Source organism: Sinocyclocheilus rhinocerous, unplaced genomic scaffold (assembly GCF_001515625.1).
Source record: "Sinocyclocheilus rhinocerous isolate Xijiao unplaced genomic scaffold, SAMN03320098_v1.1 scaffold145, whole genome shotgun sequence".
In the NCBI taxonomy this organism is placed as follows: domain Eukaryota; kingdom Metazoa; phylum Chordata; class Actinopteri; order Cypriniformes; family Cyprinidae; genus Sinocyclocheilus; species Sinocyclocheilus rhinocerous.
This window is the reverse complement of record NW_015647014.1, coordinates 232784-256288: the sequence shown is the minus strand read 5'-3', so window position 1 is coordinate 256288 and position 23505 is coordinate 232784. Positions and strand designations below refer to the sequence as shown.

General features: G+C 42.3%; 1 protein-coding gene across 1 annotated transcript in view; it reads left to right on the top strand.

Moving 5' to 3' along the window:
- Positions 1 to 23505, top strand: part of LOC107708259 (periphilin-1-like) — a 79364-nt gene that overhangs the window by 5796 nt on the left and 50063 nt on the right. Inside the window, exon 3 of the mRNA XM_016512447.1 lies at positions 18077 to 18175. Within this exon, the coding sequence (XP_016367933.1) occupies positions 18077 to 18175 (99 nt within the window). The remainder of the gene's footprint in view (positions 1 to 18076; positions 18176 to 23505) is intronic.

Genomic DNA, 23505 nt, shown 5'->3' with positions numbered 1-23505 from the left:
ATTATATTTTGTTTTGTAAACGGAGATCAAATAACGAAATAAAACAACAATAACATTATAATATAACATTATAGCATCCTTAAAAATCTGAAAATTTACAGTGAGGGTTAATTTAGGCTGCAGCCAAACGCATCAAAAAAAAATTAAAAAATTAAATGTACACAAATGCTCTTATGTAATGATAGTCCACTGTAGGCGAGCGTAGTGATGAATCCAAGTGCAGATTTATTTAAACAAAGTGATCCAAACATAATCCAAACAAGCAAAGACTTGACTTGACTTGACTTGACTTGAACCAAAACCAAGAACCAAGAACAAGAACCAACCAATGAGGAAACAAGACACATGACTAGGACAATCAATCAGAACTTGACACATGAACCAAAGAACCAATCAGAACATAACACACAGACAAGGGAATCACATGACAGAACAAGGACCATGACTAAACTCCAAAATAAAAGACATGAAAACATGAACATGAACCAAAACCCAAACCCAAACCCCACATTACATCTTACTGCATGTTATGGTTATTAAACAGTCATTATGAAAACCATGAAAACTACACAATTTCCTTATGTTGTATTAAGGGGCTTTCATTTCAATCAGGCTAATGAAACATCCTGACCTTAGCTGCTGGTCCTCTGTACAAGGCTGCACGTTCATAAGACTCTATTAGAGTCGCAATTTACTCTCACTCACACCATAAAAATAAATGAATAAATAAATAAATAAAACCTTGAACAATATAAGTTGTGAGAAATCAACTTATCAAAAAGTAGGATATTAACTTGAAATGTTTAGATTACATTTAAGGAGTTGTGCATTATGCCATAAAAAATAAAACGATTGAAAAGGTGGTTTATTGTTGAGTGTTATAGGCTAGGCCTAGTTCTATCGCATATTTTGGCACTATAGTCACATTAATGCCACACATTATGAAAGGCTTGAAACTTACATTTAATAATTCGCTGATGTATTTCAGCAGGTCACACATACGTATTCGTTATCTGGCCTTTTTTAACATTTATTCCCGTATACAGAGCCCATGACATGCCGAAAATTATGTCCATGAATTAACAAATTGATCACTTTTTATCGTTCCTTTGTATTAATTAAAACATGTTTAAATAATAATGAAACCATTTTTTATAATAATAATAATAATACTGATACTGATAATAATACCGTAGAGAGTTTGGGCATGCAGGAGATCCGTAAAATGTAAAAAAAAAAAAATGAATTAGACAACACAATACAACTTAAGAATTTTGTCATTTAATTAGAAACAACCCCTGATTCACAACATTCTTTTTCAAACGCAGAAATCAGGTAGAGCCCTGCTCGGGCCTCAAACCTAGGCCCTAACCGGCCCTTGGTCAGTATCCTCGGCCCGAATCCGACTGGAGCCCGTGTCTTTTTTCTCTCTCTCGCTTCCTAATTACACAGCTGCTGTTGCCATTAAAATAGTTCAGTTTTGTTTTTAATTGCAAAGTTATATTTCTTTTTGTTTCATTATGAATTAATTTAGAAAAATGTTTGGAACAATTTTTTTTTGTTAAATTCAAGATTTTTTTTTTAAGTGACGAGCAAGCGGATAGCGGCAGACAGCTGAGTTGATCAAGTTTGATCAATTTAGCCTTCTCGTAGTTTTTATTTGAGGTTGAAAAATAAACTGTGCTATTATCATCAGTGCTATAAGTCAGTTTTGCTGTAGGCTATTCATCAAAAGCAGCATCAAAAAGCAGCGTGCTCACTGGCAGTCCAGTTCATTATGAAAAAAATATATAAGATCAGAATTTGAACACTATAATAAACACAAAAATTATCTGCATGATGCCGCTGTTATTTTTATTATTGCGAAGTGAGATGATTGAAGAGCGCATCTGTCTTGCGTGCACACGCAATTGAAAAGGGAAGTTGGTTTATCAAGTTAATCTTTTTTTCTTTTAGATAGAGCATGTCCATTTTACACTAAGCAACCAGATGTGTGACTGAATTCAGTCCAGCTGGAGGGGTTTGGTGGTCTTTCTGTATAGCTTCATCGTGGGTGTTGAAAATAAGGTGCGAATCACTTGCTCTTTCATATGGAGAGTGTCTGATGAACGTTTCAAACTTGCAGAGCAGGTTTAGGCAAAGTGTCTGTTTTAGGATAAATGCCTCGTTTGGTTTGGCTTTTGCAATTTTGCAACGGCATACAGAGTATTATATACAATATAATATGCAGTGTTGCTTGGTTTTGTTTTTTTTCTCAGGACAGATGCGGCGCCTCTGCAAGAGAGACAAAGAAACTGGCTGAAAGAGATGCACGTCTGCCAGAGAGACAAAAACTTTTGTTCTTAATTTTTATGCTGCTTTGTTCTATTTTTAATTGTATGTGGCAATGCTGCAGTCGTTTTGGCAATACAAATGTAAAAATATATTGCAGAAATAAGAAACCCGAGACTTCATGTAGGCCTAATCATTTTTATTTTCATTATTGGGCAATTCCAGCATTAAGGACGTGACATTCACAGTCAAAACCTGAAATATAAATTCCTCTGTTCCAGAGGAAAAAATCAATGTTAAGGATGTGTCATCTCTCCGTTACGGACCGCTCTGAAAGCAGAATTTATACAAACGCGTATAAAATGTTTTAAAACCTTTAACAGAGATGTCTAGAGGGTGTTTAATAGGGCTGCCCCCCACTGAAGATTTTTCTAGTTACTAGTAGTCGTTCATTTAAGTCATCATTCAACTAATCGCACGTTTATATTAAATATAAGCTCAATAATTATGAAAAAAGGAGACATTTTAATTATTTATTAATAAACTGTTCCCTTCTGAGGGAACTTCAAACTGCGTCCTCTAGAGGTCGCTATGGGGAACGCCTTCAGTGTGACCGGTGTCTGAAGCATACATCTAAACATGACAATAACATTGGCCGGCGACAGCCTATGACTTCATTACCCGGCGCAATCACAGTATAAAAGGGCGCAGGGAGAAAACGTCATCCTCTTCTTCGTCTTCACTGACCGTTTGTTTATGTTAGCTATAAGCTAAACACGACTAGGAGTGCATGTTCTCTCGCCAGAGGCTTTGCTGTGATACCTGCAGTTTCACACGGCTCGCGTGTTGTGTGTGTGGTGAAGAGCAAGCGCGTTCATCTCTCGAGGGAGTTGAATGCGCTCTGCATTCATTGCTTATTTCTTGTGAGGGAAAAGCATGAATTGAACGTGCTCGACTCACGAGGAGATGGCTTGTGCTCATCGTGATGCATTCGCAGGACTACTGAGGGGGAGGTGAGTACTTCACCATTTACCCGAGTTTGTATAGCGTTTGCATGAGTGTGTTCGCCTCTCGCAGGAATAGCGATGCATTCGCGGCAGCGGTTTCCGTTCTTGCTTAATTTCCGAGGTAATCTAGCGCATGGGCGGAGTGTGTTTAGCTCCCGTGGGAGCTGAATGCATTCTGCGTGTTGCTGTTGCGTTGAGAATTGTCTGCCCATTGCCCCGCAAATCACGGTTGATGGGCAGAACATGGAAAGCATCTGACAGGAAAATTTTACCTATCAGTGATTTCCTTCTGGTTGTATAGGTGTTGTATAATGTGGATATCTGTCTGCAGTTGTTGGACAGATGATTTATATCATGTCCTTATCAGATAACCACATTATACTGCACTCCGGGAGCCCATTTCTGAAACCTTTACATTCATTCAGGGTTGTATGACTCTCTGTGCTCAAGTGATGACTTGCAAGCCTCCTTGATGCTTGGCCCTGAACTGAGCTGGTGCTCCTGCACCCTCAGTTGGGTGTGGTAGAATATCATGCTCTCTGGGGCTAGAGGCGAGACTTGAGGGAGGTGATCCAGATGAGGCGTTCCCAACGCCTTCGTCCGGACCAGAGTAAACCTTGAAACATCTACTCACCTCCCTCTGAGGGTATTAACATCTGCTCTCATCTTCCTCCCTTTAATTCCCCTAAAACCACCCACCTGACCAAGGTTAGGTAGGAGCCTCCTGCGCTTGCATTGCAGTCTCTCATGCTGGACCTATGATGTTTTGGTTAGTTTCTATGTCTCATTGAACTACCTACCGTGGGTCCGGACCCAAGCACTCTTCGGACTCCATCTTCAGATTATATTCTTGAGCTTGAGTCATGCACGGGAGCCGTGGGTGGTGAGTACCATCCTTTTCATTTACTCTATTGCTAGTTTTATGTGAACTTGTTTTATGTGAATTCACTAACTAGCTTTCCTCAGCAGCGCTACTTTGTCCTGTCTTTCTGTTTTTCGGACTTTGTTTTAGGGTTAGGACATCTGCGAGCACCTCCCCTGCTTAAGTCAGAACCTCTCGCTGTTGACCGATTGTGGTAATGGAAGCTTACCCGTCAGTACTGGATCCAGGCTGGATGATAGCCCTGCATCTTCGGCTTCATGCTTACTGGACCACGCAGCCAAGTCGCTGGGCCTCTGCGAGAGCCTCCTTAGCCGATCAGGTCCGCAGTATAATGCTGCAACCTCAGGACCTGCGGGTCCTCCATTTGGGTTGAGCAGTTTTTTGGAGTATAATGCTTCGTGATGTGCTCCCTGATGTCCTGGCTGGGTGTTTGCTTCGAGAAGCTGCCCAGGCCAGGACGTGCTACTCATGTCTCGTCCCGAGGGGTCTCCTGAGATTTGAGTCATCCTCTCAACCATCATGCACGTTCTCTGAGCTAGAGCTCCTCTCGCTGAGGCGTTGAGTGGCCTAACACTCCTTAGCTCCACTCTGCAGTTCGATATACGGTCAGGCCTACAGGACCTTCCTGTCACACTGCCCTTATGGTCGAACCGGTGAATCACCCTTCTGCGGAGTGGGCTTGAGTACGCTGCGTTCCCTGAGGTATGAGTGAGATGTGTTTCTGCGGAAACCCTTCCTGAGTGCTTCGGCTCTGAGGAGCAGTAGCTCTTCATGCATGAATGGGTGATTGGGTCCCGTTCTTTCTACAGGTTCTCTTCGGGTCTGGTTAAATGGGACCCATGCTCTCTATCGAGATAGAGAGCATAAGACTGCATTCAGCTGCATCAGTTGACGGTCTCTCATTGGGCCCTGCTAGACTGCCTCTTCTAATCTAGCGCTGCCTTCTGGTTGAGCTGAGAAATGCTCCCCTCACTGCGAGGGTTAGCTATGAGCCTATCGTTCCCAGTTTGTGCTTTGAGGGCCTGCCTCAGCTTGAGAGCCGAGAGCGCTGCTCCCGAGAACTCCATATGCAACAATACTGAGTTGTTAGGCCCGTCCTTGTCGCCTCCTTGGTCAGTTGCCTCTATGCTGGGACCCTGTAGTTCCCTGTTGAAATGTGTGATCCCCTTTTAAGCTGGATCACATTTCTGATGTCCCATCTGCAATCAATCTGCTCCCCGGAAATGGTCGTGCCTCTATGCTGGGACCCTGTTGTTCCCTGTTGAAATGTGCAATCCCTTTTTAAGCTGGATCCCATTTCTGATGTCCCATCTGCAATCAATCTGCTTCCCGGACATGGCCATGCTCCCCTCACAGTGGGAGGGTCTTTTATGAGCTCGCCGGTCCCAGATTATGTGAGTCCTTCTCTCTACTTGAGAGCTAGGTACTTTGCCCCTGGGCTATTGATCACTTCGGTCAAGCTGGGTTTCTCTCTCTTAGCTAAGGGTCGAGCCCTCCACTCTGGAGCTCTGTGACAGCGATATCAGGTAGTTTGGCCGCTTGCTGCCTCCCTGATTAGTTGCCCCTATTTGGTCGAGCCTAGCAGTGCTCCCCTCACCTCGGAGGGTTACCTTTGAGCATGCCGCTCCCAATTGAGCGTCTGAGGCATCCTCTCATCAGGTCTTCCACTCTTGGAGCTCCATTGAGCAGCAGCCTCAGATTGTTAGGCCTCTCTCTGCCTCCCTTTTAGGCTGCTCTCTTTGTTGGTTGAGCTTAGCAGTGCCCCCCTCACCTCAGAGGATTACCTTTGAGCATGCCGCTCCCAATCGAGCGTCTGAGGCCTCCTCTCATCAGGTCTTCCGCACTTGGAGCTCCATTGAGCAGCAGCCTCAGGTTGTTAGGCCTCTCTTGCCTCCCTGTTAGGCTGCTCTCTTTGTTGGTTGAGCTTAGCAGTGCTCCCCTCACCCTAGAGGGTCACCTATGAGCACGCCGCTCTCAGATTGAGCATCTGAGTCCCCCTCCTATTTTTGGAGTTGGGCCTCCGCTCCTTTGAGCTCTGATTAGCAGTCATGCCAGGTTGCTGGGCCATCTTCTGCCTCCCTGGCTGGTTGCTTGTTGAGTGAGCTAGCTGTGGTCTTGCAAGCAAGATTCTGAGCATCTGAGTCCCTCTCATTTGAGAGTCGAATCCTTCGCTCTGTGAGCTTCGCTGGGTAGCACATCGGGACTCTGCCTTCCTCTTAGGCTGCTCTCTTGGTGAGCTCAGCAGTACTCCCCTCACCCTGGAGGGTTATCTACGAGCACGCTGCTACCCAGTTGGGTGCTGGTGTCCCCCTCTCAGTCTGAGAGCTGAGTGCTACGCCCCTAGTTATGCATGAGCAGATGCTCCGGAGTCTGTTCTGTGACTGCTATAGTTTAGTTGGCGATACTCCCCTCACATGGAGGGTTTTTCTATGAGATACGCCTTTTCAATCCACATGCGCTCTGAGCACGCGGCCTCCCGCTGAATTAATTGTCACTCCCTGAGCATGCGACAGTAACGTAGGGTTCCTAGGCCTGTCTAAGTGACAGTTTCGGTTACCCCGTAGTAACAGTGTTTCTAAATCCATGCTATGGTAAGTGCACACGCTGAGCTTCTGTGCACTTTCTAAAATCCACATTGCGGTAAGTGTGCACGCTAAGCATTCTGTGCACTTTATTAAAGTCCTGTATGGTACACAAAGAAAAAAAGGGTTTAAATTGTACCTTTTGGGTTACAACAGCTTGTCCCTGGAGCAGTACCCTTAAAAGGACATATTTGTACCCTTTTTACCCCTAAAAGATACATATTAGTACCTTATAGTAGTAATACATACCCTTAAGGTACTAATATGTACCTATTAGGGTTAAAAAAGGTACAAATATGTCCTTTTAAGGATAAATCATGCCAAGTTTAATTTATTCGTTTGTTGTTTTAGTTAGGCCTAAATAACGGGAGCAAAATTATACAGTGCCTCACGTTTTACTAAAATAAAGGAAAGAATGAATAAAGTATGCAACAATTTCTTAATTAGTGAACAGATATCTTTTTCCCACGTAGCCTAGTTCTCTGTCAAGATAAAGAACAGGTAACGAATAACAAAGTATGTGTGTGACAAAATGCATGCTGTTTTATTAAAGGAATTTTAAAATATAAATAAAAAAATTATTTGTGACAAATATTAAGTAATGTGAGAATATTGAGATTTAGCATATTAATCCATGTATGTAGCCTAGCCTACTGAAATAGGCTATCACTTTTAATGCTCCAATGCAAAGTAAACCACCATTTCTTTAAGGTAATATAACACATGATTCATATCATATAAATAATGCTGCACACCTGTTAAATGTTTCAAATCTAAAATATGGTGTAATACTTAGCTTAGCGTAAATATAAGCACAAGCTCTGAGACTTGACATTTATCCTGCTTGAATTTGTTCTAAATGAGAAACGCACATAACTTCATAAGTACAAAATTTCCATCTGTGAATATGACATTTTAACTACAGTGTTTTTCTTTAATTTTCCGCCGACTGCAACCGTCAAATGTAACACATCGGTGAGGCAAAGCTGATGGCTGTTTGTGAAAATGTGCTTTAAAGCGTTCACTTGATAACTTGTGGTTAAAGTGCTACTCAGCGGTCAAAAGCTGCATATGCATTTTGCAGACGCAGCGGCGCCCACAGTGGTAAAAAAAAAAAGCGTGTTCTGGTTGTCCACCTACTGTACTTCATGAGGAATCCATCCACTTCCTGGTTCTGGAGAATTCCAACACTGCATCCTGGTCATAGTGGATAGATTTTCTAAAGCATGCCATCTTGTTCCTCTTAAGGGACTTTCCTCTGCAATGGAAACTGCTGAGTTGATGTTTAACTATGTGTTCAGAGACTATGGTCTTCCAGAGGACATTGTTTCCGATTGTGGACCTCAGTTCATCTCCAGGGTCTGGAAGGCACTCTTCTCCCGCCTGGGTGTGACCATGCACCTCTCCTCCGGATACCATCTGCAGTCGAATAGGAAAATTAAGAGGAAGATCCAGGAAATTGGACATTTCCTGCAAACCTTCTGCCAAGGTGACCAGAACTTCTGAAGCTGGTTCCTCGAGTAGGCAGAGTGCGCTAAGAACTCCCTTTGCCAACCTACCCCTGGACTTACACTTTTACAGTGTATACTCGGATTTGCCAGGCTCCACTGTCACTCCCTCACAGCAATCACAATCATCAGATAGCACACACATGGTTGCAATCACCTCTATACTCAGCCATGGAATATAAGCACGCACCTATCAGATGCTCATTGTCTGGTCTCACTTATGAATAAGGACTACTTACCTGCTCTACTTACCTTCAAGCGATATCCCAGTTTTTTCCAGGGAAATCTTCTTGCTCTGTCATCTCCTTGGATTCCCCGATTCCCTTTCAAGCCTGTATACTCACTGCCATCTGTTAGAGGTGCATGTTTTCACCTGATTCACAGACTCCCCTACCACAATCTCCCTCAAACTGGGTAACACAAAAGGACTCTGTTAGAGTTGAGTAAATGGCAGATGAGTAAAAGTGTAACAATCATCTGATTTACCAGCTCATGCTTATTGCGGCAACTCTGCAATAAAACCTGTTAACCTGATATCAGTGTTTAAAGTCTGGTGTTCCGTTACAAAAGCAATGTGCTACAAGAAGTTAGTAAACTATATCAACATGGTAAAACATGTTAAAACGTGTTTGTCAAAAATGCAAAAAAAGGTGCGCACATGCCACAAACCAAAATGGGGCTCAGGTGCAGGACAAAAAAAGTAAAACTAAAGCAAAAATCAAACATAATATCCACAATTATTTTATTGATGCAATGTTTCGACCATCAGGTCTTCGTCAGGCACACATAAAGGGCCTGTTTACACCTGGTCACTTCATGCGTTTTTTCTGATCGGATAGCTATCCAATCGTGAAAAGACCAGGTGTAAATGCCCTCCGAAACGCATTCGAGACGGATATAAATCCGATCGCTCAAACCACTTCAGGAGGTGGACTGGGCCGCATTCCAGATGAAACTGGACAAGCATAAATGCATCTGGTTGTTGAAACCACATATGTAAATTTGACTCCTCCCAAAATGTTAAAATAATAAACGTGTGAGAGCGTGTTATAGGCTATATGACATTAGTCAGACTGCGCTGATGCAACATGCATCGCTGCGAACGAGTAACTGAGTATGTCTTCAGCAAGCCGATGCGCAAACTGCCGCGAATGAAACTGAAATAGCCTAAGACGCAGATGGTCAACACACAATCATCTTCATTAAAAGTAGTGAGACAAACTTATCTTTCCAGTGCTGATGCCGCACGCTCTCCTATTGCGGTCTTTGATCTTGAAATGAGCTGATAATTCATAAAATGCAGTGCTTATCTTTTGATTTCGTTGACGTGAACTCCATTAAATTTAAATATAGAGCGGGAACTGAAGATCAGATTTATATCCGTTTTGTGACGACACATTTATGTGGCCAAGTGTAAATGGAAACGTTTTAACAAATCTGATAGATATCCGATCAGCGAAAACGCATGAAATGACCAGGTGTAAACAGGCCCTAAGTGAACTGAGGTGCAACTCTTTATAGGTAATAGGTGGTCATCCTAATTAGACACGTTCAATCACAAATGCAGGTATACTCCCACAAAGAAAAAAAGGCAATACAATTCAGCGGGTGTAGAAGTTGTTATCATAAAATTGTCGTCAATGTACCTTTTGTAAAGAAGAACAGCATCGACAGCAAAATCAACAGCATAAAATGATTCAATAATATTTTTAAAGATGGTCCTCGATTGGTTTTTAAACGTCAAAGCAATTTGTGTGACATGCTGTCACAATCGGGACAAAGAGGCAGACAGGCAGGTAAACGTAAGTTAGAGAGTTTAATAAAAGGAACTTAGGAGAGGCTTCCAACGGAAAAGAGTTCAACATAGGGAGTAATGGGAGCAACCGCTGGAGATGGATATGTGCTGAGTCCCATACCCTCTCGCTCTCATGGAACCAGTGATCTACCGCTGGGACTTCTGAGTGATCCTCATAAGTGGGTGCAGGTGTCCGTGATCAGTAATCAGGTGATTGTGAGCGGGTGTAGGAGGCTGATTCGGCTGGTGAGGCAGGTGAGGCAGGTGTTTCCGTGACACATGCTAGTAAGATCAGATTTTTTGTCCGGTGTAGTGAAACCTGTCACTCTTACTCTTCCTCCTGGTAATTATAGGTGCGGTGATTGTGCCCAGTGTACGTTTACATATACTGTAAATGTAAATTTTTTTAGGCACCCACACACTGGCCATAACATCTTCATACGCGGTACAATTATTTGTTCTTCTACACATGTGATTTATCTTATTCGTTTTCCGTGTGGTCTCGCTTATGTTAATAAAACTTCTAGATCACTACATACTCGCATCAGTGAACGCCGGAGTAATATTAGAACAGGAGTTGAACATGGCCATATAGCGTCCCATTTTAGACAAGTGGGCCACAATGTTAGTGCTTTACAGCACATTGGCATAGAGAGAGTGCAAAAACCGTCAAGAGGGGGAGATTTTGAGAGAAAACTTTTACAACGGGAATGTTTTTGGATTTATACTTTATATACTGTACTTTGTCACCTTTTGGGTTGAATGAAAAATTCGATATTACAGTTTTTTCAAAATGCTTACACAATTTTTGGAAACTATGGCTCCATTTCTCAAAACTCTACACACAAAACGTCTCAGGTTACACGTGTAACCATGGTTCCTCGAGGAAACGAGACGCTGCGTCGGAGGACGCTTTGGGAACACCCTTTAGCGTGACCGGTTCTGAACCACGTGTGTAATCAGTCCAATGGATGGGCGAGACGTCACGGGTGGGGTGATGTAGCGACCAGGAAGCTTGAAAGCACGTGCGGTGAAACCGGCGTCAGCTTCTAGGAGTGAAACAAGTGCTGGCAGAGATGCCGAAAGTATGGCCCCGAGACGCAGCGTCTCGTTCCCTCGAGGAACCATGGTTACATGCGTAACCTGAGACGTTCCTCTTCAGGAACTCGAGCTGTGTCGGAGGACGCTTTGGGAACGAGTATGCCCACGCCGCCAGACTTTCACTGCGGAGGAAATGTGTAACTAGGGGGTGTCTGCCCACTGACTGGCCACCGAGAGGGGTGTGGTAGGCCACAATGGCCGCCACGTAGACCTTCAGGGTGGAGTGCATCAATCCTGCGGAGAATCAGGCCTGCAGGAACTCCAGCACTGTACCAACCGGGCAGTTAACTGGGTCAAGCTGGCGGTCTCCGCACCAAGAAGTGAAAAGTTCCCACTTCAAGGCGTACAGTTTCCTTGTTGAGGGAGCTCTGGATTAGGGGATGGTCTCAACAACCTCGGTTGAGAGACCAGAAGCTATGAGCTGTGCCCCCTCAGGGGCCACACCCACAACTTCCACAGCTCCGGGCGGGTGTGGATGATCGTACCGTCCGCCTGTGAGAGGAGATCTCTCCTGATGGGAATCTCCCATGGAGTGCCGTTGAGGAGAGAAATCAGGCCTGACACTCGGCACGGCCAGAACGGGGCTACTAGCAGAAGACGGACCCCGTCCCAGCGCACTCTCTCCAGAACTCCCGGGAGCAGAACTCCCCAGTGGAGCTGGATGAGTGAGAAAGAACCAGAGGGGACAGTGCAATGTCTCTCAAGTCGCAAACAGGTGTACCTGGGCCTGGCCAAAAACTCTCCATATCTGCTTCACCACCTCGGGGTGAAGCATCCATTCCCCGGGTCTCGGCCCCTGCCTCGAGAGGATGTCTGGCACCGTGTAATGCGGTGTACACCGCTCTTCCCCAGAGGGAGCTGGCCCTCAAAAAGTCCTAGGCCTTAGGCATCAGGACGTTTACCACAAAGACTATCCAGCGAGAATGACGGTCCGCAAAACCGCCTTCCGCTAGAAGCCTTCGGCCTGGGAGCGCCACTCTGACTCTAGACTCTGCGGAGTACGAGAAGTGAGGCCCCCAGAATGAGGGGCAGGAACACGGTAGGTTGGGACTGCTCCCGCCCAGCAGCCCCTGCTGACCACCTCAACCTCCTCAGAGGAAGAGAGGTAAACTCGTGCTCTCACTCGAGAAATAATGTTTTTATATCCCAAGAGCCCCTGTATATCTAACTTCACATAGTCAAATAAATACTTCATTTTATTCCTCAGAATTAAATGCAGTCAAACAACCAGAGGAGTAAATACGGTCTGGTGAGTAAGATTCACATCAAAAACCGAATGATGTAATATAAGCGTTGCCTCGGCAGAGCGTGAGCCATGCAGTCACACAAACAACATCAATCTCCTCAGAGAAAGATGGCCACAGCAGCAAGCTCTCACTCAGAGGGGGAAGAACCGCAGCGCGGGCTTCCAAGCCTCGAGAACGAGCTCTAGATCTAGGGAACACGGGTGGAGATAGGACGAGCCGTCTCCAACCCGTCCACCAGATCATGTCCTTGGAGAAAGACAGGCGGAGCGTCGCGCCCTCTCCCCGGGGGGAAGGACTTCCGAAACCCAGAGAGCGGGCGCCGGATCTGGTGGTTAAGGAATTAGATAGGGACTCGCCCGTCTACATTCCCTCCACCGGATCCATACGCTAAACCCACGAGCACAGCCACCGCTCCGCCTTGGCGAAAGCGAGGCCGGCACCGCGAGGAACTCTAGTGAAGGCTTCCTCCTCAAAGAGAGCCCTCTGAGAGCGAAGCAAGGCAATAACAAACGCTACCAAAGCTCCCTCGAGAGCTGACTCTGAGTGCTTGCTCCCAAGCAGACAACAAACAAACTGTGTGTATCCCCACCCATAAAGTAACGCGGGCAGGGAGGAACACACAGCCTGAACGCTGCCTGCCCTCGTCTTAGGTGTCTGGTTTTGTCTTGTGATTTCGTGACAGACAACACTAAATAAGACTCACAAACAGATATCAGACTGACACACACACAGAGCGCTTGCTGGATGACAGAAAGCTGACGCCGGTTTCACCGCACATGCTTTTAAGCTTCTTGGTCGCTACGTCACCCTGCCCGTGACGTCTCGCCCATCCATTGGACTGATTACACACGTGGTTCAGAGCTGGTCACACTGAAGGGCGTTCCCCAAGCGTCCTCCGACGCAGCTCAAGTTCCTGAAGAGGAACCACAAAACACACACACAACATGCAATATGTCACACATATCTTGTAAAAGCAAATACTTCTTTGAAAACTATTTTAACTCTTCTAAAAATTTTATTTTTGCATAGTAACTCTACACACAAACATAAAATAATTAGCCACATACACGCCAAACTACACACAGATGTGAAAAATGTAAAACACTGCTCTCGTGTGTCTTTTGCTTGTTCAGAGTGCAGTGGAGCACAGGAGTTTGTCATAGCACTCACACATACATGCATATGCACATATACACTGTATATACAGTACAGTATGTATGACTGAGGAATTTTACACAGTTATGAAACTGAACTGAATCAATCCTGGACTGACTTGAGCTGTAGAATGACACTATTGACTTGTTAGAGCTGCTTTACAGCAGAATGTGAATTTGATACTATTGTGAAGCTGCTGTGAAACAATCTATATTGTATAAAGCACTTTAGAAATAAAGTTGACTTTCTGACTTGGCTTGTATGCATGTTCAGTATAGATAGATAGATAGACATATATACAGTATATATATATATATATATATACATATACACACACTGAATATGCATACAACACAGATGCATATTCAGTTTGTGTGTGTGTGTGTGTGCACTGTATATTCACTCTCAGAAATAAAGGTACAAAAGCTGTCACTGGGGCGGTACCTTTTCAAAAGGTACATGTTTGTACCTAAAGGGTCCATTTTGATACCTTATGGCTCGTTTCCACTGAGCGGTACGGTTGGGTAAAGTACAGTACGGTACGCATGTCAGGGTGAAAAAATAAGGATTCAGTAGCGAATGTGAAAAAATGACAGTTTATTGAGAAGTCCTAACAAGGAAGAAGGCAAGAGTAAAGCAGACAGGAAAGCCAACAGTCACTCTTGGCAGCGCAGGGACTCAAATAGGCAGCCGATTCCTCAAAGGTCCATGCGGCGAGCTCCACGAGAGAGGAGAGACAGAATCCAAAGGAATCAGCCAGGATCAGAGAGACTCGAATTAACACGGCAACCACACCAACGATCTGACAACACAGGACGGAAAGCACAGACATTAAATAGCTGAGCTGATAAGCCACAGCTGGCGCTAATCAGCTGATTATCGCTGATCACCGGCAACACACACACACAGAGAGAGCAAGAATAAGTCAGTGAGCCCATAAACCGTGACAACGCAATTATTTCCGTTTCCACTGTGAGAAGTTGTGAATGGTACCAAAATAGCGAACCGTACCGTACCACTTTTTTGGTACCCTTCCGGTGGGGTACATAGCACAGCAAAGGGTACCAAAAGGGTGGAGCTAAACTCACTGCAGAACGTTGATTGGTTGACTAGAATCGTCACTTTTGCGTGACACAAGGGGATAAAGCTTCTCCTGCACTCGTTCCGCTCTGCTGTCCACGAGTGTTGGGCTCATTTACATCAGAGTGTGCGAACAAAAAAAATATAACCGTGTATTTTATAATTTTATATTTTCACACAGACAATAGCCGTTTCTCAATATGCGTTCTTGTCTGTTCTTGTGGACTTAGGGTTAGCTTAACGTCATTGCCCAAAAACCCGTGTAATTTTCTAAATATTACTGTTATTGTGTCATGAAATGTAGTTTTAAGAGTTTTTCAGGTGAGAATGTAATTGTTTAAAACTCAAATCTGTGGTTTATTTATAAAGATAGCACCTATTTGAAAATTTGCTATGCCGATTTTGGAGCTCCAGGCGATCAGCGGGCGCTCAGTGCTCATGTATCCTCATAGAGCAGCCTTAGCTCGGCTTAGTCCTTCCGACATTTGCCGCTGGCTCTGATGTCTCTGTAGTGATTAAACACGAGATACAATTCGTTTTGGGTAGGCTATATTTAACAGAGATTCGTGGTCTCATGAATCTATTATTTATTCCTGGTCATATCGTTTTGGCTGAGCACAAAGTTATGTTTAACTTTATATATTTATTTTGAACTTTACCGTAGTACAGCGCTGACTTTGTAGCATACGTTTGACTGAATTGTTTGCTTTTGTCTTTATTTCCTCTTATAGAAGCCTCTTATACTTTGTACTTATACTTTTATAATGGCTATTATTGTTCATTAAAACTGACATTTAACAAAAAGAGGCAGAGTTGTGCTTATTGTCGCGCTTTATCGTCGATCGCTACTTTCCGACATACACCACATCTATCAAGAAGGGTACTATTGGCAGTGGAAACGCAAGCTGGATCAGGGTTACACGTACCAAATCGTACTGTACTGAACTGTACTGTACCGTACCGCTCAGTGGAAACTAATCATTAAAGGTATATATATTAGTACTTAAAGTGTACATATTTGAACCTAATAGGTACAAAAGTGTACCTTACAGCTTTTGTACCTTTATTTCTGAGAGTGTATTTATACACACACTGAATACGCATATAAGCCAAGTCAGAAAGTCAGCTTTATTTATAAAGCGCTTGTACAATATAGATACAATGTAAACAGAAATGCAAGGGGGTAAAAATAATTTATTTCTAAATATATATATATAAACTGAGTTTTGATTACTAAGTGAACAAATGATGTATAAGTGTTTTCACACATGATCACTGTGTGTAGGTCATCAGTAAATGAGTGTGGCATTAAAAGGCAGTGTTTCCCAAATTAAACAAAATAGCTGTTAGTTTCGAATGATGTGTGTAATGTAGAGAATTGTGTTTAGATTTTTGCAAAAAGTTTGTTTTACAACAGAGTTTAAAGCATGTAATGTATTTGTAGTTCTGCAGACTTGGTCTAAAGATTAGGTATATGAGTGATTGGTTTCACTAAGTGGGCCTCAAGTATCACTTTTAGTGTCTAAGCAATTAAAAAAAACTGTAAGCCTTTCTTATTAGTGTTGGGTCGTTCTTGAATGATATGTTCATTTTGAACGAATCTTTAATGTGATTTGAGAAGAACGAGTCGTCTCGGGGAGTGATTCGTTCAGTCGCGCATGCGCAACATCCTATAGGTTCTGTACTGGAATTAGTCAAGTAGTTCACCTTATAAACTGTAAGAAGTAAAAAGCTACAATTTGAGACCAGAAATGCATCACGTAAGAGTAGATTTAGATTATAACATTATATATAGACTCGAAAAAGATTCGTTCATTTTGCTGAACGAGACTCAAAGGTCTGAGTCAGTAAAATGATCCGAACTTCCCATCACTATTTCTTATAAGATTGTGTGTATATTTCTTCACCTGTTTTTAATATTGTCCAAATATTTTGAGGAGTGGTTATTGATTCGAATTTGACTTGTATTGCCTTTTTTTCTTCCTCTTTTTGTGGGAGTATACCTGCATTTGTGATTGAACGTGTCTAATTAGGATGACCACCTGTTACCTATAAAGAGTTGCACCTCAGTTCACTTAATGTGTGCCTGACGAAGACCTGATGGTCGAAACGTTGCAGCAATAAAATAATTTTATGGAGCAGTTATATCAGTGTGTGGACAAAACGTGTTTTAGCTCATTGTTACCATGTTGTTAACATGTCAACAAACATGTTATCAACATGCTAAGCTTATAAAACATGCTTTTAAAACACATTAGCAAAATGTTAAAATGTGTTAAAAACATGTTAGCAAAATGGTAGTAACACGGTAAAACATGTAGGAATGTGGTAAAATATTCAAACAACATAGTAAAACATGTTTACAACGTGCTAGTACCAAGGTAAAATAAACTATCAACATGCTAACAATGCGTTAAGACATGTTAGCACTATGCTAAAACACACTAACAACATGGTAGCAATGTGCTAAAACACATTAACAACATGCTAATGCATGTTATAGCAAGCATCAAAGTTAAATTTTTGTTAATTTTATTTTAGTCCTGGGAAAACTTAGATCTTGAGTCAAGTCTCATATTTAGTCCTTCATCATGGACAGCAGGCCAAATTAGTTTACCCTCATTCCTCTGAAAAGTATAATAACATGTAAACTATTGTGATACAATCACTTACTGTTCTTGTCTGTGCAAAGTTATAAATTCTGTCTTGAGTATGTAAAGTCTGTAAACATAACCTTAAAAGTGATTGCAATTGTAAGAGCATTACTGAGCATTATGCAGCGTGCATGCCATGTTGTAATTACCGTAATTCCGAGATGACAACACGTGATGTTCAACTTGGTGCTGTTCACGTCCTCGGACTAGGGATTATCCGTTTCTATAGCGACAGTCAACAAAATGAACCCGCATGAAAGAATGTTTCTGCCAGCTGTAAAACACAATTCAAGTAACAGTTGCTATGCAAATGCATTATTATTACTCTTTATAAATATTTCTTTAGGTTGTTATTACATGGATAGCCTAGATATCTTACTCTGTGCTGCATGTCTTTCGTTTATGTTCACATTACTTTTGTATGAAAACGTCTACATTGGCAAAAGTCAATTACATGAATTTTAAAACATAAATATTATGAAATAACTGCTTATTTACATTTTACTACTGGAAGCACCAACATTTTTCTCTGGTTCCGCGTGAGGTGCAGTGGTCACGTGGTACAAGCCGTAGCTCTCAGAAAACACCCAGTTCACAAGTTGTAATTATGAGTTCTATGAGGACGTGAACGCTTTTTTCAAGTTGGTATGATGTAATTACGGTAATTAAGATATGGCGTGAACACACCTTAACATTTTTTCAACTGTCGTTTAAGAATGTAGCATATAAATAATAGCAAAACGAAAGTTTTAGATTGAAAGATTGATGATGTCTTTTGTGGTGACCTCCACAGGTGTCACAGAAACCCAGCAACAGAGATGCTCTCTCATCTGTGACATGTGCTGTGGCACGAAACAGAGCTATACAGAAGAAACAAGAGCAGATAGAGGAGGTAAATGTATGTCTGTGTGTTGTGTGAAGGATCAGTTTCCACAGTATAATAAGTCAGACTGATACTGGATTTTACCAATAATAATAAGTAAAGCACACATTCACATGGCAGCAGAACATAGTTGTCATTCCTGTATTTGAGTACTTAATATGATTACTTTTACATATAGTTTGTTTTTTTAGGAAGACAACAATATTCTTTAACCAAACTCACATCTGTCAATTTCGAGCAGCCACTATTATGTGTACTTTTTTTCTTCTTTTTTTTTCACATGTGGTTTTGGTAACTCACAAAGACAGAGATATGAAGTGTGTATCATCTTTTTTTTTTTTTCACATTTGGTTTTGGTAACTCACAAAGACATATGAAGCGTGTATCATCTGATTTTTTATTTTTTTTTTGCTACTGATGAAAAAATTAATGAGTCCCATTGAACGTATTCACTATCCATACAGTTTCTCCCTCACTCCCCCCATACCATTCTCTGAAAGAAATACATAATAATCATTCAAAGTTTTTCTGCCTAAACTTAAATTGTGTATTGCCATTATTAACAGAACTATTCCGGTATTCTAATCTATTCACTGCAGCACATACTTAGTTTAACTAAATAATACCCATGGCGTCGTTACCTACAAAACTATTCAAGGAAATGCCAGGACTGGTTCCATGAGAACAGCACAGAGACTGAACAACTAATCTCCAAAAAAGAGGAAAGCCTTCCGTGCCTGGCTATATGATGTAACTTGAAAGGCCAATGGGGTGGCTAATGCCAGAGCCAAGGAGAATGTCCACAGAAGGGGAGGGAGTTAAATAATTCTTGGTGGACAGAAAAGGCTCTGAAAATCCAGAGACTGGCAGACTCGGGTGACATCAGAGTCTTTTTCAGTGCTACCAAGGCCATCTATGGTCCAAGTTTCTGTGGCCTAAACACCTGCACACACATGGGATTGGCAGGAGCTGCCATTAGCACCTAATCGAATGGGCACTTCCAAGAACTCCTCAACTGTGAAAGCACAATTGAAATAGACATTTCCAAACATATCCCTCAGAGTCCCATCAGAGAAGGCATGGGGGAACCTCTAACTGTAACAATTGCAAGACGCCATCAGGAGCCATAAGAACAATGAAGCTGCCAGTCCAGATGGAATCTCTGCTGAGATTTAAAGGAAGGTAATTCAGAGCTCCTGTACCACATTCATGCCGTAATCCTCAAGGTCTGGAAAAAAACATGCACTTGTACAGAATCATGTACAGATGTACAACTTCTTTCCTCAAAAGCAGACATCAACCACCGACTGAGTTCTGCCAGTGCAGCCTGCACCATACTCAGGAAGAGTCTTTGCAGCCTGAGAGCTAAAAGCCCAAACAAATCTCCCTGGTCTACAGAGCCATTGTCCCCTCCACCCTGCTGTATGAAGTCATGGACCACCTACAGCAGGGACCTGAGGGCCTTGGAACAATACCACTAAATGTCAAAATATTCTGAGGATTATCTAGGAGGACAGATTCACCAACATCAGTTTCTTGGAGGAAGCCAACATGACCAGCGTCGCTACCATAATAATGCCGTACCAACTTTGATGGACCCGCCATGTCATCCGCATGTCTAACATATGTCTCCCCAAACAAATCATCACAGCTGAAGGAAGGTCAGCAAGCCACTGGCAGAAGAAATCCTCCTGGAAGAAATCCATAGAGGTGCTGCAAGTCATGATATAGAACTCTGTGCTGCAGTGACAAAGTGACAGCTTTGCAAAAAGAAAGACATAAAGACTCAACCACCACCAATGCCTTGAAGGCTATCCCCCAAGTGTTTGAGTGTGGTGCCACCACAGTGCCCTAAGTCTTTATGTCTTTGATCCGTACTTTCCTTTTCAAGTGCCACTACCAAATTGTAACCAGTGAGGTTTAGAATCAGAAGCGAGTGATGCTATGATAATGGTGTTTGTAACCTCCATGCCATCAGGAGATGAGTCAGACTGTAACCATCTGCCAGCTGTGTTGTTCTGTAAGCCAGCAATATTAGATACGATCTCTAGCTATGTTGAGCAACTGTTACACCATCTGAACAATATATTTGGCTTCTCTGGACGCTGCTGGCAATGTGACTGAAGCTATGATCCGCTGCAAAGCTTGAAAATGGAAAACTCAGGCCTGCTGTCAGAGAAAATAATCTCTGAAATACCATGCTGTAAAAATATTGACTTTTACTGCACTATTACATTTCATAATTTCTTGCTGGAGTTAGTTTGAAAAAATTCCACAAGTCTGGAAAAATATGCCACTACTAGTAGATAGGTGCTACCATATTTTTAAAACAAGTCTGCATCCCACATAAGTCCTGGTAGGGCAGAAAACTCATTAATAGCTAAGTTGCATGTTTTTAAGCATGTTTGCATCCACTTATTTGAGCCTAGCTACCAAATTGAGCTTTAAAATAGATGGCCTTTCTGTGTGCAGATATTTGACCACATAAACATTCTCTTGCACAGCTTTTCATTACTAAGTGACTCATGGGAAATTCCCATTACAGAAAGCATCCTGACCTGCCTCTATTGTATCTAAAGCAGTGAGTAAGAGAAACTCAGGTGAGCCGATGATGAGCCAGAAGAGGGATAGGTTTCTGGGTGGAACCAAAGAGCCAGCTCCACAAACTGACAAAATATCCCCAGAGGACTATTTTTGTGTAGCCACAATTTCAACAGTTAATCCATAATCAGCGCAACACTGGCCAAATCTCAAAATTCATGTGTGTGGTCCTTGGTGATCCTAGGTGATAATGAAGAGAAAGAGCAGTACCCCTGCTAGATCCAATATATGGACTATTCTGTCATGGTGTTAGTATTGGGTTCAAGTCCACCTAAGTCGAGTCTGAGTCTTTAACCAATCGAGTTCGAGACCAAAATGGGCTGAATCGGACTCAAGTCCGAGTCCAAAAGGGCAGAGTTCGAGTCCAAGTTCAACTAAACACTACTGTTTGTCAGTATCCTAACCTTCTTTTAACCTTTACAACTAGAACAAGGCAATGACAATTTAAATGTAACAAAAGCAAATCTCTATTGTATCTTGCCATTTAGATTTTTGATTTTACACCATCTCATAATTAGTGTCCTGTTCGGCAAACTTAAAGTAATTTAACAGAAGTTATGTCTGAATTGATGTATGTATTGTGACATATTTCAGAGTGAAACAGCTTTTAGAATGTGAAAAAAAATTATAGGGCGGGACTTGACGTTATTCATTGTTACAGTAAATTCAAGTGTGGGGGTGGGGGGTAGGCAGTTTGGTGGAAAGGACCTAAAGAGCAGAAAATGCACCTCTTATCTCTGATTGTAGCTGTGTGTGTTTTGGGTTTTATTAGGTTTTTATTGGGTTTTATAAACTACATAAAATGCAAAGGGCCACAAATTACAATTTGCATCATCAGACTTTAAGACAATATTTGCAGATTTACTGATTTAGAAATACAGTTTATTACTTATCTAAGTCTTGCTGGTCCTTGTCCTGTTTAAAATAACACTAAGCATGAATATATATATATATATATATATATTAGGGCTGGGCAAGTTAACGCGTTATTATCAGATTAACGCATTAATTGATTAACGCTGACAATTATTTTATCGCGCATTAACACAGTTTTTTTTTATTATTATGAAAGTCCGTTGCTCACTGGCTCTGAATACACATACAGACAAACCATGGTTCACAGGAGGGGTGGGATGTTGATCAGTACTGGCTTGGGATGGGTGTCATGACGCGTCTCAACCAATGAGAGTATTTGGGGTGGGCCTAAGACTGCAGCAGCGCTCACATGAAGCGCTCACGATGAAATTATTTAGGATAAGCATGAACATTCAAAAACCACTGTACACTGTTATTTTAAACAGAAAAGAATTCAACGTGCTCTTAATCACGACTTCATAAGTGGGAAATAGGAAGTTTCCGATAGCACGTGAAGACAGTAGAGAAGTGCTCTCGCTCAGCACAGTGGAGTGCATTGTTTTGTTAACTGTGTGGTTTATTATTATAAGTCTTTTGGGGCGCAGTAACACACGGCCCTCTCACAATATATTGCTTTACAGGTCTATCACTTTTGCCGTTCAGAAATGTTCACACAATCATGCTGCACGTATCAGAAGTTCCACGCTCCTGCGTGGTTAGCGCACACACTCACTGATCTACAGTATATATAACTGAACCGCGCTCTGGCCCACCTCTTCCAACCGAGCCAGGGCCGGCTAAACGAACCACGCTCAAGCGCGGCATGGAGAGAACGCACTAGTCAAACGAACCGGGCTTTTGGGGTCAAACGCGCTCGGGCACGTTTCAAAACGCCTAGTGTGAGTACACCCTTATTCTCCCGCATCCCCCACACACGAGTCTCTACCCACCCGCACCCGCACTCACCCTCGCCCATCAAGTGTTGTCCCGCGCCGCACTCTGCTGCGTTGGGTCCCGCGATCATTCAGGTCTCTACTCGGAAAGTGCTTGTTATAATGTTATGATCGAGGCTCTGGACTAGGAGCATAACTTTTTTCTATAACAAACTATAAAATATTTTCTATAAAAATGTTAATGCCCTGGCAGTGGCAAATAGCTTTGGTTATATATTTAACTTGATTACATTAATGTTATAAGTTGTGATTTACAAGAAATATTTAACTATGTTAAAGGAATACTGCTGTAAAAAGGACCTTATTTGTTTAAAGTGTTTGCAAACCAAATATTATTGCACTTTTGTTCATATAGCAGTACTTTTAAATGAAAAAAGTGCACAATACACTACTTTTGAATTAATTATTGAATTTTGTGCTTAACAATGCTTTATTGCCAGGTATGTTTACACATACGAGGAATTTGTTTTAGTGACAGAAGCTCCACGGTGCAACAGAATGACAGTGACAAGACAGGACACAGATAATAAAACGAATAATATAAAAATATACAAAATAGATAATGTACAAAAAAGCAAAAATACAATATATAATATAGACAATTTTATTTTTACAGGTATGATATGTACAAATTTGAAATGGAAATAAGTATGTGTGTTAAATAAATAATGTATACTAGTGTTGTGTGTTCCACGATTATTGTTAAGTGTTCATGAGATGGATTGCCTGAGGAAAGAAACTGTTCCTGTGTCTGGTCGTTCTGGTGCTCAGTGCTCTGTAGTGCCGACCAGATGGCAACAGTTCAAAGAGGGAGTGTGCTGGATGTGAGGAGTCCAGAGTGATTTTGCTAGCCCTTTTGCTCACTCTGGATGAGTACAGTTCTTGGAAAGAAGGGAGGGTTGTACCAGTGATTCGCTCAGCAGTCCGGAC